General features: G+C 36.7%; 2 protein-coding genes across 9 annotated transcripts in view; both read right to left on the bottom strand.

Annotated features, from left to right (window-relative positions):
* MTRF1L (mitochondrial translation release factor 1 like) overlaps positions 1 to 796 on the bottom strand; it is a 14,503-nt gene extending 13,707 nt beyond the window's left edge. For 5 of the 6 annotated variants that reach the window (XR_013338087.1, XR_013338088.1, XM_077776041.1 and 2 more), the window contains exon 1: positions 503 to 796. Coding sequence is in view for 3 of the 6 variants with exons in the window: in XM_077776041.1 (XP_077632167.1) it covers positions 503 to 761 (259 nt within the window). In the remaining 3 variants the exon portion in view is untranslated. The remainder of the gene's footprint in view (positions 1 to 502) is intronic. The other variant, XM_077776043.1, reaches the window with a different exon arrangement.
* Positions 797 to 7,585: 6,789 nt separating this feature from the next.
* RGS17 (regulator of G protein signaling 17) overlaps positions 7,586 to 16,472 on the bottom strand; it is a 76,064-nt gene continuing 67,177 nt past the window's right edge. For all 3 annotated transcript variants that reach the window (XM_077775985.1, XM_077775984.1, XM_077775986.1), the window contains one exon: positions 7,586 to 9,363. In XM_077775985.1, the coding sequence (XP_077632111.1) occupies positions 9,175 to 9,363 (189 nt within the window). In that variant the 3' untranslated portion in view covers positions 7,586 to 9,174. The remainder of the gene's footprint in view (positions 9,364 to 16,472) is intronic.

Below are 16,472 nucleotides of genomic sequence, written 5' to 3'. Positions count from 1 at the left end.
TGGGGGGGGGGGGGGTCCACAGAAATGCAGAAACTTAGGACTCATCGAGATTCGAATGCACACTATTCACTTGGGAAACCTGTTAAAAACATGTATTTCTAGGTCTCAGATTCTGAGTCCAAAGTCTAGTTTTAGAACGCAACTCTCGACACTATCGCAGGTGGTCCTTCTGAAAAACCCTGCTGTCAAGCACGTAACAGGGATAGTCCCTTATTTGTCCCTGGTGAGCTAAAGATCTTCTGCAAGTAGGCAATCTATAAACTCAAATTTGGTAAAAAGAGGGCGGGGCATTCTGTCAAGGAAGCACAGGGGCTCAAAGAGAATGAGGTCAGAATGCACACAATGATGCCTTGACCTCCGACCCAAGCCCAAAAGGGTTGCAACCCAGTAAACAACTTCTAACTCGGGGACGTGTGGACACCCGACCAGCGGCTTAGGGGACGAGACAAACGAAGAGTCAAGAATCGACTTTGAATCCCGTTCCCCTGGGCCCGGCCCTCACCGTGTAGCAAAGGCTCGGTCTCCTGCAGCTCCTGCTCCTTCTCGCTCAGCCGTTTGGCCACCGCCAGCAGCTCAGAACCCCCGACCTGCGACTGGGCTCCAGACCCTGCCCGGCGCTCCAGGAAGGTCCGCAGGGGCCCGCCGCGGGCGAACAGCTCCTCCAGCGGCAGGCTGCCGCAGTTTAGGTGCCGGCGGGCCGGGCCAAGAGCCGGGCGCGTCCACAGACAGCGAGCAGCCCTAATCAGAAGCTGGGACCGCATAGCTGAGCGGCAACCCCGGAGGCGGAGCAGCAGCACCGGAAGTTTCGGACCGCGAATCTCGCGACACCGCGCGGAGTTTGGAAGCCCGGCGAGAACTGACCGTACCCGCCCGGCGCACGCGCCAGTTTTAAAGGGCCTTCCGAAGGCGTCGGCGGGAACTTCCCGGCAGGCATTTGAACGCCGCCTCGCGCGCAGAGGCCGGAAGGGGGCGTGGCGTGATCGGAGGGAGTCCCGGAGACCTCCCTTAGAAGCGCCGTCGGAAATGACTCGGATGCAGCAGGGCGGTGTGTTGGGCAGAAAGGGGATGACGCAGGTTGCCACCCGGTTTTCTGACGTCGAGGATTTCGAGTACCGCAGCGGAGGGCAGTGTAGTCCGTTATCGGGGTTGAGGGCACAGCCACGAAGTCCTCTCCGGTACCAGCCTGGCCTTTCGTCTCCAAGAGTGAATTGTAGGATGCGTATGGGGGTGTGTGTGTGTGTTTACTTCTCTTGGTTTTATTTCTGCTCATGTTTCTCTTTTCGGCAGTGGGTAAGGGCTCGTAGTAATGAGGACAGGACTAGTGTGCTCACAGGCAACCAGTGAGAGTGATTTCTCCAAACGTGCTTTCCTGTCCCCTTCCATGTAACTGACTTGCTTTCGAACGACTTCCTTCCTCACCCGAGCCTCCTGCGGGTCCATTCTCACTCCTAGTTATCTCTAGCTACTTTTAAAAGAGATTGAGCGATTCTATGAACCTATAAACGACAGGGCAGCAAAGCCTTCTTGGTCCCACCTCTCTTCAAAAACCTTAAGATAGCGGATTGGATTGGTGCCAGGGATACTGAGATTTGTTGATGTAATGCTTTGCGTTTCTCCTAAGACCTTTTCACAACCCACCAGAGGGATGCATATGAGGGAATAAATGTAATCAAGACAGCCCTAAGGAATACTAGGGCTGACTCACTCTGGGAACTCCCATACCTAACTTGCTTTGTGCAGGATCTACTAAACTTTTTCACTGTTGAGAGAGCTGAAATACTGGAAAAGCTTGCAATTGATTAAAAAAAAAATTAAATGGTAAATACAGGAGCCCTTGACAAGGTTAAGCCATTCTTAAGTCGTCTACTGAACACTACTGAGGTTAAATCTGAAATTCTTGCAGAATGAGGCCGCATTGCCTCTGTTCATTCCGGAGAGAAGTGGAGGGATGAGAGGTCTTTCCAAAGAATACAGACCAGAAATAGGTTTTGCTACTTAAAAACTCCGACTAATTATCTCAATTATACGTTTCACTTGGTGTATTCAAGCCACACTACTTTATAAAAGTGTTCTTTAAGATAGTGGTTGGAACCCATTTTATTTTAATTCTGATCTGAGTATGGAACAGGACTGATCAGGTCGTTTTTTAGATCTTTATTAGAAGTAGTTATTTCCCAAATCTAAACTCAACTTTGAATTTTTTAAAAAAACACAAATCATGATAGTCAANGAAGTAGTTATTTCCCAAATCTAAACTCAACTTTGAATTTTTTAAAAAAACACATCATGATAGTCATTTGGACTCAATGTGTTAAATCCCTCCGCCAAATTCTCGAAACAAGTCACTTCAAGAATATACTTTATTATTTATAAAAGGTGAAAAAAATGTAAGCGATAATCTTAGGGAACACTATAAAGAATCCAGCCAGAAATAATTATATTCCCTCACAAGCATAAGCAATTTAGGCAATATAAATAAATGTACCTTTTACTCCTACAGTGTTACACCAATGAGCAAACAGTAACTTGTCTAAGGATACATTGGTGAATTCTTTATTAATTCAAAACATTTTTAAAAAGTGTAATGCATATGTATTTTACAATATCCATAGGTTTCCACAATAAAAGTCAAATGAAAACAGCTGTAGTTTGATTTACTTTTAAAACTCGAAAAGGTTGAAACTTTTGAATTTTCTTACATATTTGTCATGCTCAAATTCTATTATTACATGTTGAAGAGTCTAGCATTTTCAGGAAGTCTGTTATTTGTACATAGGTAAAATGATAAAATAGATTCAAAGACGGGGAATAAAAACCCAAAACAACTTAAATTGGAGGAAAATAATCTGGATCACCTATTCAATTTATGAGTTCCTACAGTTATTCTGACATTGCAAAATAACCAAGCATGGCATCTCAAGTGGCATTCACGCAGTCAAAACTTTTTCATGGTCCACAAATATTAGTGGAGTACAAAATGTGGATATAAATTATTAAGTACAATGAACATGGTAGTAAAAAATTGCACATAATCGATATGATAAATTTTACAGAGCCAAACACATTGAAATTTTTTTTATATTTACCAAGCATCCTAAAATTGCATATGAGAAACTGTATGCCAAATCAGTTAAAGCAAAGGGGGAAAAAAATCAAGTCTTTCAATAATCAGTGTTCATTATTCAATTGAGGACAATACAGAAAAACACTCAGCAAAATGATTATTAATTTAAATTACCTCTTAATGAAGATTCAACTAAAATCTTTACTACCCAAAGATGTAGAGGATAAGGTAAAGGTAGTTCAAGGGAAAAAAATCACGTTCACCTCCATTAAGTGAATGTTCAAGCTAACAGTTTTGGAGTTTCATTTTCCCATTTCACTCTCCAGTTTATTATATTTTGTTCATAGTATTTGTTAGCAGTCATTTAGTGGAACCTAATAGCAGTGCTGAGGAATCTGCTCAGAACTTTTTTTGAGCTCAGTGTTAATGTCCAGTGAATTTACCTCTAATATAACCTATTAAATATTGTTTCATGGGAGTGAAACCTAATGCACATTACCTCAACTGGATGATCAAGGTCAATATTAACAGTGATAAATCATGATGATGGTAAAATGGCATTTTACTTTTGTGGTCTTGCAAAAACTAACACCTATCTAATCATGGGAAAAACATCAGACAGATTCCAGTTAAGGGACATTTTACAAACTACTAGACCAGTACTCTTCAGTACTGTCAAGGTCAACAACGAAAAACGTTTGAGCGTAGAGGAATTTAAGGAGACATGACAAGTAAATGGGTATCTTGAATGAGAACCTGGACAGAAAATGTTAGGTAAAAGCTAAGGAAATCTGAATAAGCATGACTTAATGCATCAATATTTCATGAGTTGTGACAAATGTCTCAATGAATGTGCAGTATATGGAACTTCTCTGTACTATCTTTGCAATTTTTTGGTGAATCTAAAACTATTCTAAAATAAAGGTTTAATGAAAAATTTTATAAACATACAACCATTTTTTAATTTTCATATTTTCATGGTAAAAGTAGTTTAAAAATCATACTAGAATGCTTTCTATTCCATGACAGTACCCATGTTTTCTAATGGCCCATCTATCATAATTTAGTTTTAGCTTTACTTCCACATATTTACTTGGCAAGTTATATGATGTTTATATTCTTCCTGTCCTTGGGAGTACTGTTTTTTCCCTTTAGAAATAAAATTTTCAAATGATTTATCTTATTTAAAATTTATTTTTAACCTACAATATTACACACATACACACTTCTATATACATACATCTATGTGTGTGTGTGTCATTGAAAGAAATGACTTTTTGATGGTAGATCCAATGTGATGTTCATGAACTGAAAACAGTGAATGTGAATCATGTTATTGAACAGAGCAGTAATAGATTCATACAGTCCTCCATCTTAAGATAAGCTTGGTTGTATTTTTTCTTCTTTTTTTAACAATTTTTTTAATGTCTATTTATTTTTGAGAGAGAGAGAGCGCACAAGCAGAGAAGGGACAGAGAGAGGAGACACAGAATCTGAAGCAGGCTCCAGGCTCCAGCCGTCAGCACAGAGCCCAACGCGGGGTTCAGACTCCTGAACCGTGAGATCATGACCTGAGCCATAGCTGGACACAACCGCCTGAGCCACTCAGGCTCCCAGTTTGTATTTTTAATTTTTTGGATGAATAATGAAGTCAGATTTTAAAGAATACAGGAGGCATCTAATTCATACATTCTTGAAATGGGAATAGTTACTGAGCTGGAGAACACTGATAAGATAATAATGTTATATGTAACACTTCATTCTTTCCATGTTTATTTCATTTAATTCTCATGCCCATCCTGTAAATAAAGTCTTTTATTCCTTATTTGAAGATGAGGGAACAGGCTCAGAGAGGTTCCATATAATATTTGCCCAAAGTCACATGACACAGACATGTAACTTGAAATCAAATTTATGATTAAAGCTTGGCATTTGGGAACAATATCAATCTGTAGACACCTCATGTGTTGCAAGGATACTATTAAAGATGTTACAGGGCAGATGGGAAGCCAAGTTTTTGGTTATAAGTTTTATTGATAAATATTTGCAGTTGTAGCAAGGGAGGAATAACTAAAGTTTGTACAGATTAAATACTGTTTTCTTAGAAGAATGATCATTTTATATTGGTCAGAAATTTAAAAAGAATTGAAAAGACCATGCAAATATAAATGCTCACTATTATTTTGAAATTTAGGGTCCTAAGCTGTCAGTACAAATATACAGGCAAGAAAATATCTTTACCACATTTCAAAATATTGGCCAATGTATCCAGTGCAAAACTTTTAAAATTAATATTTATGGGGTTCTATCTATAGGCATTTTAAGATCTAAGAAATTGTAGGTGGCTTTTGAAAGAGTTCTTATTTTCCTATTTTCTGATTGTATTTAAAATGTCTTTCTTGTATGTGTATTCCTGGAAGCATCTGATATGTTGTATTTTTTGCAAATGTAATTTGTCAGTTAAGATACTACATTTTTTTTCCAGTATGTTAAAAGTGTATAGATACAAAGTGGGTTAAGTTCAAAGTTAAGAATCAGGTTTTATTTTAAATCAGCGTAATGGGGTGGAAATGCACTTTTGCCCCTAATCTGTAAATATTATTTACCTATTTCTATAGTCCTTTTGCAAAACTGAACTATCAGGTAAATACAGGATATACATTTCATTCTGTAAGTAAGAACCTAGGCAGCATTAAAGGATACTAATAAACACCCCATGCACCATGACCAAATATCAGAACTGGTCATCCTATGTACATATTTTAAGATTTAAAAAAAAAGACGACCATACTATGGTCTTGATTTTTGCACTCCGTAACATTGATATCAAAATTGTGTTTTGCTATTGTTCATATGCCAGTTGCACCCGTTGTGCTTAGAGCTGCCCTATTAACAGTGTCGGGACATCTATATTACCTTTGGGTGAAATAGTAACAATTATCCGGAGTTAAGAAGAAGCAGCGTCATCCAGCCATTATTAGTGTGATCTATGTTACAAGGTCCATCTCTGAAGTCTGGCCCTCCAATTTAGTTATATGTATTTATACATAATCTATATCCTCTACTTTTCTTTCCATTATAGACACATCTCAATTTAGGCACTATAGAAAGAGCGTGAAGCTCTTTCTGTGTGCATTAGCAGATTTTAACAGTGCACAAAGATATCCTGACAATCTAAAACACAGAGTGTACCTTCTAAAGTGCTAATTTTCCCCCTGGGAGGAATATATTCACTAGGAAAAATCAAATTCTACCATAACAAATATTGTGCTCTTGGAATGGTAGCATAGACACCAGTTGAGGGCTTTTTGCTTATTATAGCTCTGTAATTAAAACAGAAGGAGTTATACCATATTTTAAAAATTGGTAGAGTTGCAAATATACATACTCTTAGATAGAAACTTTGAACATTTGGAAATTAAATGAGAAACCCTCCCTCTCCATAGGAATTTAGCGCAGAAATGCTCACATAACATGGTTACCAACATCTGATATGTACATCTGCTCTAGGATCATTCGCAATGCAACTTCCTAATCAGGTTTCAAAAGCATACACTAACTTCAAAGTCCATATTCTACAAATGCCCAGGTTAGAGATTAGGACTCTTTATAAGGGCCCTTATCTTTTACATTTGGTAAAATATTAAAGGTATTGTCAAACAGACAATTCATCTAGTAGTCCAAAGTATCTTATAAAGATAACTTACGACTAGCAGGTCACCATCATATATAGTAACAACAAGAATATAAAGTCTACATTTAAAAAGATTGACGCATGCTGTGTATCATAGTATATTACATATTTTCTAGTCATGTGCACCAATTTATTGTGCCTCAAACATAGCAACAAGTATGATATTACAACATATATGTGTATACATCTTAGAAGCATAATAAACTCAATTCTAATCAAGAAAAAATTAAATAATTTAGGAACAATAGAACTTCACAAAAGAAGTGATGATTCTTCTAGGTTTTTCTTCACTCTTTTGGAAAAAATAGGACTTTTTGTAAACATCTTCATAGCTATCTTTCTTTGACATATTACTGAAAACTATTCAAATAGTAAATATCTACTGACATTGATAAAGTATGTCTTAACACACTAACACTTTCAGATAAAAACAGGCATTTGTTAAAAGAAATGATTATTATAAATATTTTCTATCTTGTATTTTAACTACATTTTCATAAATAATGTATTTAAAAGTGCTGAATATGATAGGATAGTCAGCAACGCCAGTGTAAACAGAACATTTTGTTTTCTACTCTGCAAACTTTTTTTAAATCCCATTTTGTCAAACACTGCAACAGTTAAAATATTTGCATAGGGAATAGATAATAGCCCTTTTAACCATATCTCCTGATTTCTATATAAATTAGAAAATCAAATTCACTTAAAAAAACAATTCTTGAAATGTTTTAAGCTTATGGAAAAAGAAACTTACGGTGCCAACTTTTCAAGTAAAATAAAATTTAAAAAGAAAACCCCAAACTTGTTTATTTTAAAAATGTTTAATAAATTAAAAAATGAGAGGTAGTTAAAAAATGACAAAGAAAACCTGTAATTTTAATATCATCCTTAATATAAGGCCCAGTATTCTCAGTGGATATAAATATTTTTAAAACTTTCATGTTAGGTTACTCAATATTATATTTATTAAGTTTAAGATTAAAAAAATAGCTTCCAGGGGATAGTAATATTCAAATGTAACACTTTGATATAAATATGACACTGACTTCTCTGTGTGTGTGCGTGATAGGATACTGTTTTCTTGAATGTCAAAAGTATATGCCAATGTCAGGCAAGTATTTTGTCTTAAAGATTTAGTGGTACTTATAAAAAATAATATGGCAGCTGGAAGATTTGAGCACTGCACTGCCTTTCAATTATGGATGAGTATTAATAGTTTGGTTTTAACATTTTTAAAATAAGTCATTCTGAAGATACTATGAAAACAGTTAAGGTCTGAAGTAGAGAATTATCTTCTTCGTAACCCTTATAAAACTTTTCTCAGTTAAAAACTTAGCTTTTCATTGGACTTTGCTTTCAAGGAAAATATGCCATAGGACAGATGCTACTTATCAAAATGTTTTATGATGCTACATGTAGGCATTCCTTTATTAAATTTTTTTTTAATATTCCAAAACTAAGTTATCAAGCTTAGTATTTTTTTTCTTGCTGAAGTACATACTTTACACAACCATTTTAGAACTGGAGAGCCAGTCTTTAATAAATTAATTACAGTATTGGACAGCTGATATATACATAGATTAACTGTCTTCTATTACAATTAAAAACAATGATCACTCTGATTTGTCATTAAGAGAGAATATCTTCAAATTGTTTTGTGCTTTTTTCTCTTTTCTTCTTCTTATTTGTTGTTTGTTGGGTTTTTACATTTTTTTTTGTTTTGTGTGTGTGTGTGTGTAAGTGTTTTTTACATTGCAAACTATTCTGTAAAGAAAATGCCACAGTTTTGGCAGTGAACATCCAGGGGAATCCCTCATCAGGATTTCCCAACAAACAGAGATAAATAGCTCTTTTTCCATGTACAGAAATATCGGCTTCAAAATGAGTATACTGAACACAGTATAGAGCATGTTGAATACCATTGTTACAACTAAAAAAATTGGCTTTTTCTGTCTTAGATTATATTTAAAAAATGCAAACCACAGCCAATTTTTTTGGCAATTATTTCTATAAGACCATATTGCACAAAAGTCCTTAAATACAGATATAAGTTATGCCATTGGATTAAATATTACAACAGCTACGTGGCCAATGAAGCAGTTTTACTGTGTACATGCAGCCTCGGGGGGTTACACGAGGAGACTGTTCATAGGACTACAAATACAGTTCGCTTGCAAGTAGAAGGAGTGTTGAATAAAACAAACTTAATTTGGCAATTCATTGTTTTATGTGGTATTTTCTCCAAACTTAGCCATGGATAACCTTGATAAAAATGGAGACAAAGACCATATGGTTGTATTTTCACAGTAGCCTGAGGAATGCTAAAGTGTAGTTCTCCAGGAACTCAGCTTCTGGTGTTGCTGAACTACTTTTATTTCCCATCCCAGCCCTCCAAAAATGATTTTTTTAATGAAAATTAAGATTCAGAAGTAGAACTGGCAGTACTTTCCACAAATGACTTATAAATTTGAGAGTTCAAAAACCTTGGAAAAGAATCTCTGTGCATTAAGGTATATATCTGGAGTTGGGCATCTTCATACATGTGAGGATTAGGATCCAACAGATTTCTGTTGATCACCTCTCTAACTCGAGAATCGAGACTGACCTAAAAAGAAATAAGAGCAGATACATTAAATAAAATTCTCTTTCAAGAGATCTCAATTAAGTAAATACAGGTGGGTGACACTTCAGAGAAACTTCAAAGAGTTAAATCCAAAACTACCTAAAATCTTGAGGTTACCTTTTCAAAGCCTACATCACCTTGCATACTTTTCTTCAAAAATTGAACTAAAATAAACAAAAAACAACTTGTCTTAAACCAGAAATTTAGTTCAGAGATAACTTGGCTTACTTGGATTTATCTTTTCTATGCATCTCATTTAGGGTTTTTTTGTTTGTTTCTTTTTTTTTGTTTGTTTTTGACAATTTCTATTCATTGTTGAGGCCCCGGAGAATTCCCTAGCCAGAACACGGAGTTCTCTCCTACTGTGTGACTGCTGGGGTAACTCTCTTGATGGGACAAGGTAAAAAATCTGGCAGAGAGTAGGTCTCTGGCCAATATTAGCATGTATATCGAGTGCTGATTCCTGATCGTTTTACATCCCAACAAGTCCCACTTGTGTCAAAGTAAGAAACCAGGAATGTGGAAGGGTATATAGTCCAGCAAAACCACAGCAGGAACTCTCCATGTCTCGGTGTACCTGACAAGACACAGGGAACTATTTAGTCCTTAGCAAAATACATCTGAAGATCTCTGTACTAAAGATTAAATACAACAAGTGCTTGAAGTGGAATCTTTTAAAGGAGAAACAGAAGTAGGAATTCTGAATACCCATACAAGTAATCAGTACAGCGTTATTTTTAAAGTGTAAATAAATTCTGCAAATGCTAGTTATTATTTTTTTCCTCATTATATGCTGATCCTGTCTGCTGGAACTGGTAGGATGTGCTGAAAAGGGAACTGAGGACACATAACTAGCAGTAAGGGCAGGCTTTTGGAATAGAAGTAAGTTCCGCTCTCAAATGACATGGTAGCAAAAATCTGAGAGGCAAACCATCACAGACTTGTCCCAACTCGTTTCCTCAGTCCTCACTGTTGAACACGGACTAGAGCATTGTGATCCATATTATCTGTCTCGCAATGTACTCAAGTCTATACAGACCTTTCATACTGATATTTAAGTGTTTTCTCCCAAGCATTTTGCAAAAGACTTTTTGGTCCTGGCTTCTTTCCCCACCCACTCTCTGGATAAAGTCTGGGGTCTGAGACACTTCTGATGACTGAAGTAACTCATATTCTATCTGGTGTCCCTAGATTCCTGAGCTCTATGGCCCATCTGGATTGATACACCCCAAATATGTTTGCCATGGGAGGATTTGTTAGGAAATGGTGATCCAGAATAATTTCTGTGTCATTACAGAAAAAAAAAAATTAAAGCTCTCTTGGCTGAACTATATTTATTGTCTTTAAAGAATTCTTAAAAAGAAATCTGGAAATGGATCATTGAGGTTTTATTCTGTGTGTTATTGCCATCTAAGGTTATCATCAAGTGCAAAGTAATAAAAAATACAGATTTTTTTCTAAGCTTTTTATTTAAAAATATTGTTTGCCTTTCTACTCAATAGGAGTATGTTGACACTATTTAAACTGATCTTATACTGCAAAGTGGTGTTATGGGAAGGTGAAATCTTACCAAATACACTCAACTGTTTTTGTAAATGTTTTTGCTCTTCCTTTCAAACTTGAGAACTTTTTGTTTCCATGGAGAAGGAAATATTAGATATAGTGATAATGAAAGAAGATCATTTATTTCTTAAATAACAGCATAATTAAATATAATTTAGTTGTAGTTGGAAACATATTACTTATCTTAAGACAGAGAAATAAAATGCCTTGAGTTATGAAATATTAAAGGTCTTGAGTTTTCACTGCATAATTTTATCTTTTTGCAAGTTGAAAACAGTAGTGAAAGGTCATAGAGAAAGTAGTACCATGCATTCCACATTTAGTAACCTGTAACAAAAACTCATTTGCTATTGCTATTTAAAAAATAAAAGGTTTACCTTGATATCTGCTTGTTTGGAAAGGCTGTCAGTCAAAAGAGACGTAGAGAGGTCATATAACATGGATAGACCCCATGGGTATAACAATCTATAGTTTCATCTGGTGGCATCTTTGTGCTTCAGATTGTGGAACATCTATAACACAAGTTAGTGGGGGTAGATCCCAGCATGGGCCCGAGCCGGAGTCACCCTAGGATTCAGGCACAACTGGATGGCTGGTAATCCCATCTAATCTGGGGTCCAAAGTCTAAGGGATAGAGGAGCTTCCTGTAAAGAACTCATTCTAAGGGAAGAGAAAGTCGAGCAGCACAAGACAAGAGCCACCGGAAAGCAATGGGAATTCTTTTGTCACTCGGTCCTCACAGACTCCCGTGTGGGTAGGGGAAGGAAGGGCGCAGTGCAGCAGTAACCGAGTTGAAAAGAACTACTGTGGGCCGGGGCACAAGACAGCACCGATGGGCTTGGCGACATTCAACCAGCACTTTTAGCTGGAAACACGGGCAGTGTTGAGACGAGGCAAGTGCAGTTACAAAGGTTTCCGTCACTTTGTGAGAGGCCTGGAGGAACTCAGAAGCATTCGCTCACACCGGGAGCAGGAGGAGACCGACCGGAAGAGGAAAAGCAAGTGGCTTGCAAACAGACAAATATCCGCTGGCGACTCCACAAACCAGTTGGGAGGAAAATGCCATGAGAGCTACAGGGTCAACAGGAGGCTGGAGGCAAAGTGGAGAGAGTGACGGCAGAAACCTTGCTCGTGTGGTCTGGGAAAGCCTGGACCAAACTCAGCCATATACCTGTGTAATCTTGCCAGATTTCCTACCCAGGGGAGGAGGACATTGAGGTGGGTGAATATTGCCAGAAGGTTGCATACTAAGTTTTGACCCTGCCTTTCCGTTCCAGCCATCAAGGTGCATGGGAAATTTCGACTCTGGATATTTTGGATAGAATTATACAGAAAATGATGCATTGTCACTGAAGCCTTCTTTCCTTGTGGACACCCTCCTTCAATCAATCAGGTTATTCCTTGAACAGTTTTTTTCGATGACATGATTAAGTTTTTTCCCCATTTTATTTTTAATTTTACCAAAGTAGCTTTATTTAGGATTCTTTTCTAAGTAAAATTCAGATTTTTTTTTCTTTTTCCTTTATAAGTTCCTATTAAATTTTACCAGTCGTAGCTTCTGGTACTGGAGATGTTCTTTTTAATTTTAACTAAATTTGGTTTTCTCATATTAAATTTTATAAAGAATATCTGATTCTACCATCAGTTTTAATAAATGTCTATCATTTATGTACTTGTATTTTTAGTCATATTATTTTGTGTTGCCTGTTTCTATGACAATGGTTATAAGTTGCAAATAGAGTACTGGAATTTAGTTCTTGGGACAAAGACCATTGGCAGGATGAAGTGCAATAACCATATTCCTGGCAGGGCCCAAATGATGGGGAAGTTATGTTGCTTGTCATGGGGGGGAGTTCAGGCATGGAGTAATGGCTGCTGTTTCTCATTTTGTCTCAAATTCGGAAGCTCGGCTTATAGAAATCTACAGTAGTGTCATGAAGAAAATACAAGGCAATGGGACTACTAGTCAGAATATTACAGTTGAAAGGGCATCACCTTTGGAATCAGAAGACCTTGGGCTTGTAATCGCACAGTTGTTTACCTCTTTGAGAATCCATTTCTTTTGCTATAAGATGGTGCCCTCTGCCCTTGTGGCTAACAGATTGTTGTGAGACTCCTATTTTAATCATGTGTGTGAGACCATTTTGTCAATAACAAAAGGTAAGCCCAATGTAAAGTGACATTAATAATAATAATAATAATAATTGACCATATCATGAAGCCTTTTTGATGTCTTCAGACTTTGTATCAACTTGAATTTTTACCTACTCAGAGTGACCTTACCAGGTGACCCCTATTCTAAACTATACTATTGACCTCCACCCCCATCAAAATGTTTATTACAGATTTCAGTTGCTTGATTTTGACATGATTTGTCTGTCTTCCTAAAATGTAAGTTCCGTAAAGGATAGGCCAATGTTTTCCTCATTCACTTAACATGTTCCCAACATCCAGCCCAGTACCTGGATCAGAGGAAATAGTTAAATATATTCGGAATGATAATATGCATGCCCAAAGAAATGAATCTGGGAAAATACAGTCAAATGAGTCCTGTTTAGAAAAACTAATTCACTGAAAAGTTCTAAATTCACATAATTTTGCTTGAAGAGGCATATACTTGCACACACAAAATCCACATGTCTATCACATATGCATTATTTTTAGATAATTTGGGAATTTAAATAGGTTTACTGCTTTTTTTTCTCCCAGAGAGCAACTGGAAATTCAGGATGAAATCAGAAGCAAATAACCCCTACTACTATTCAAATCCCCGTGGGAGAGAGCCTGAAAGTCAGAGATTTAGCCAGTTTGGGAACTTTTTCTATGCCATTATTCTACAAAATGAGGAAGCTGAGGTCAGAGAGCACTGAAGCGAGTTGCTTAGTGTCATAAGGATGCTAAGTAGTAGCAGGCCTGGATTACAGCCCAGGGTAAGGATAATGCCGTCACTAAACAGATTTGTAAAAAACTGAAGGCACATAGTTTTCTTCAATTCAGATGTCTTACATTTGTTGAAGATTCATACTTAGGTATTCATTCAATAGCTCAATGCTGTTTATAGTAGGTGATAGCTTTTAAATACTTTTTAAAAAAGATTTTACTTTTTGAGTAACCTCTACACCCAACATAGGCTCAAACTTATAACCTTGAGATCAAGAATTGCATGTGTATCTACCAACTGAGCCAGCCAGGTGCCCCAAACAGACGTAAAAAAAATTTTTTTTAATGTTTATTTATTTTTGAGAGACAGAGACAGAGCATGAGGGGGGAGGGGCAGCAAGAGAGGGAGACACAGAATCTGAAGCAGCCTCCTGGCTCAAGCTGTCAGTCAGCATAGAGACCGATGCAGGGCTTGAACCCATGAACTGCGTAAGATCATGACCTGAGTCTAAGTCGGAAGCTCAACTGACTGAGCCAGCCAGGCACCCCCCAAATAGACTTTTTATTAAAGTTGTTTATCTTGCTGGGTTTGTCTTTTTGATATTTAGTAAATATAAGTTGCTATGAGTATCTGCAATCTGCAGCAAGGTTAATATTAATCTTAAATTCTTCATTACTACCCCCATTTATTTTCTCTTTGAGAACATCACATAAAGAATTTACTTTTGAAAAATGCTATTTATTCTTTGTTTGTTTGTTTTTTAAATTTAAAATATAGCCCTTTCCCCTCTTGAAATATATGCTATACCAAGAAACGGGAGTTAAATTGTCTCCTGATCGCAAACATCTATTTAAAACATAATACTCAAATCATTTAAAATGCATAAAACATGCTCTTCAAATAAATGTAATTTTGAGCACCCTGGCTTCATGAAGAAAAAAGTTATATATATAGTTTCAAGAACATAGGTTTTTCTACATTTAACAGAGGAGCATGATAACTCAATCAAATTAAGATTACATGAGAGTCTAGTGAAGAAAAATGAGGTTCTAGTTAAGAATGGAATCCTAACAATTTTTAGTTATTTGTCATTAGTTTATAAATGTTTCAACTATTCATGTTATTTAAGAATATTTTAAGGGGTGCTTGGGTAGCTCAGTCAGTTAAGCATCCGACTTGATTTCAGCTCAGGTCACAATCTCTTGTGCGGTTCGTGAGATCAAGCCCAGCATTGGGCGCTGCGCTGACAGCATAGAGCCTGCTTGGGTTTGGTCTCCTCTCTCTGCCCCTTCCCCCCTCACGTGTGCTGTCTCTTTCTCAAAATAAATAAACATTTAAAAAATATTTTGAATAAGTACAAACAGAGAATTTCAGAGGTGGAAAGGCCAGGTTATCTAGCCTGGGAATTGGGATCTATTTCCCAGCTGTCATTCTGGATTTGGTTTACTATTCTCTGTGTCCCTTTTTATCTTTATTTTTGTAAACAAATCAGCTGAATCATGGTTCTCTGAAGTGAACTAATTTATCCCAGGCCACACAATTAGGTTGAAGCAGAGCCAGAAGCAGAATCCCATACACTTGAAGGAGGAGTTTGCTGTCACTACTATATAGTCAGGGCTCCCTTGATGTGATACATTGTTCTCTCCAGTGTTGGAAAACAAAACTTGGAGGGTGGTAACTCAGTATCATCAGTTATTAATGTATTGTGACTGATTAGAGACTGAGAAGTTTTGGTACAGAAAGGTCAGTGAGACATAACAGTTTAGAAAGGGCTCTGCAGTAGCTGGAAAGTGCATGTCATATTCTAAGTGTGTCAGTGAGCCAGGTCATGGTTCAAGAATAAATATGTCTATACCTTGGTTTGAAGGATAACCTTTACACAATTATCTTTTATAACTGCAAATACCTACTTTTGGTTTGTTTTTGTTGCTGAACAATGTCAAATGTAATTATTATGTTGAGAGAGGAACAGTCTGTTGGCTAGACAAGACACTGCACACACTCCAATAATTTAGATCCTATGTCAGGAGTCACTTAGAAGTCATCACATGAGTACCAGAATTATAAAAATTTGAATTTTGCTTCTGCCCTTCTGTGTAGAATTTTGGGAATATTAAAGAGTGGGTAATGGCCCAAATATAGATAAAGGAGAAAAATATATATGGCTATTATACTAAATATTAGTCCATTTAATTTATGGAAATTATCTTGATCAGGAAATAATAGTTTAATGACTTTTTGGTGAAACTCATATTTAAAATAAATAAATTAGGCTAAAACAAAACTCCATTATCTTTGAAAAAAGAATGAAAACTCAATAGTTTATATGCCAGTAATCAACAACTAAGATAGCTTTAAACTACAGCCCAAAGAAGAAGTAATTTTGTGTGAAAACTGTGTATTTTACAAAGCTCCATTAATCAGTGGCATCTGAAAATCAGAAGTGTGAAGACAGTGGGAAAGTGTTTCTTTAAAAAACTAGCAAATAGAGACTGCAAAAGAATTACATGTACTTAATAATGGAGAATATTTTTTCTACCAACATTATTTTAAAATAGAACACCATTATAGATAGTGTAAAGAATGGACCAGATAATCAAGACATTTAGCATTTTCAGATGAAAGAAAGGGGCTAGATCATCTTCCC

The sequence above is a fragment of the Crocuta crocuta genome, unplaced genomic scaffold, assembly GCF_008692635.1.
Source record: "Crocuta crocuta isolate KB4526 unplaced genomic scaffold, BGI_CrCroc_1.0 scaffold25, whole genome shotgun sequence".
NCBI lineage: Eukaryota > Metazoa > Chordata > Mammalia > Carnivora > Hyaenidae > Crocuta > Crocuta crocuta.
The sequence above is the reverse complement of the archived record's forward strand: the minus strand, read 5'-3'. Positions and strand labels throughout refer to the sequence as shown.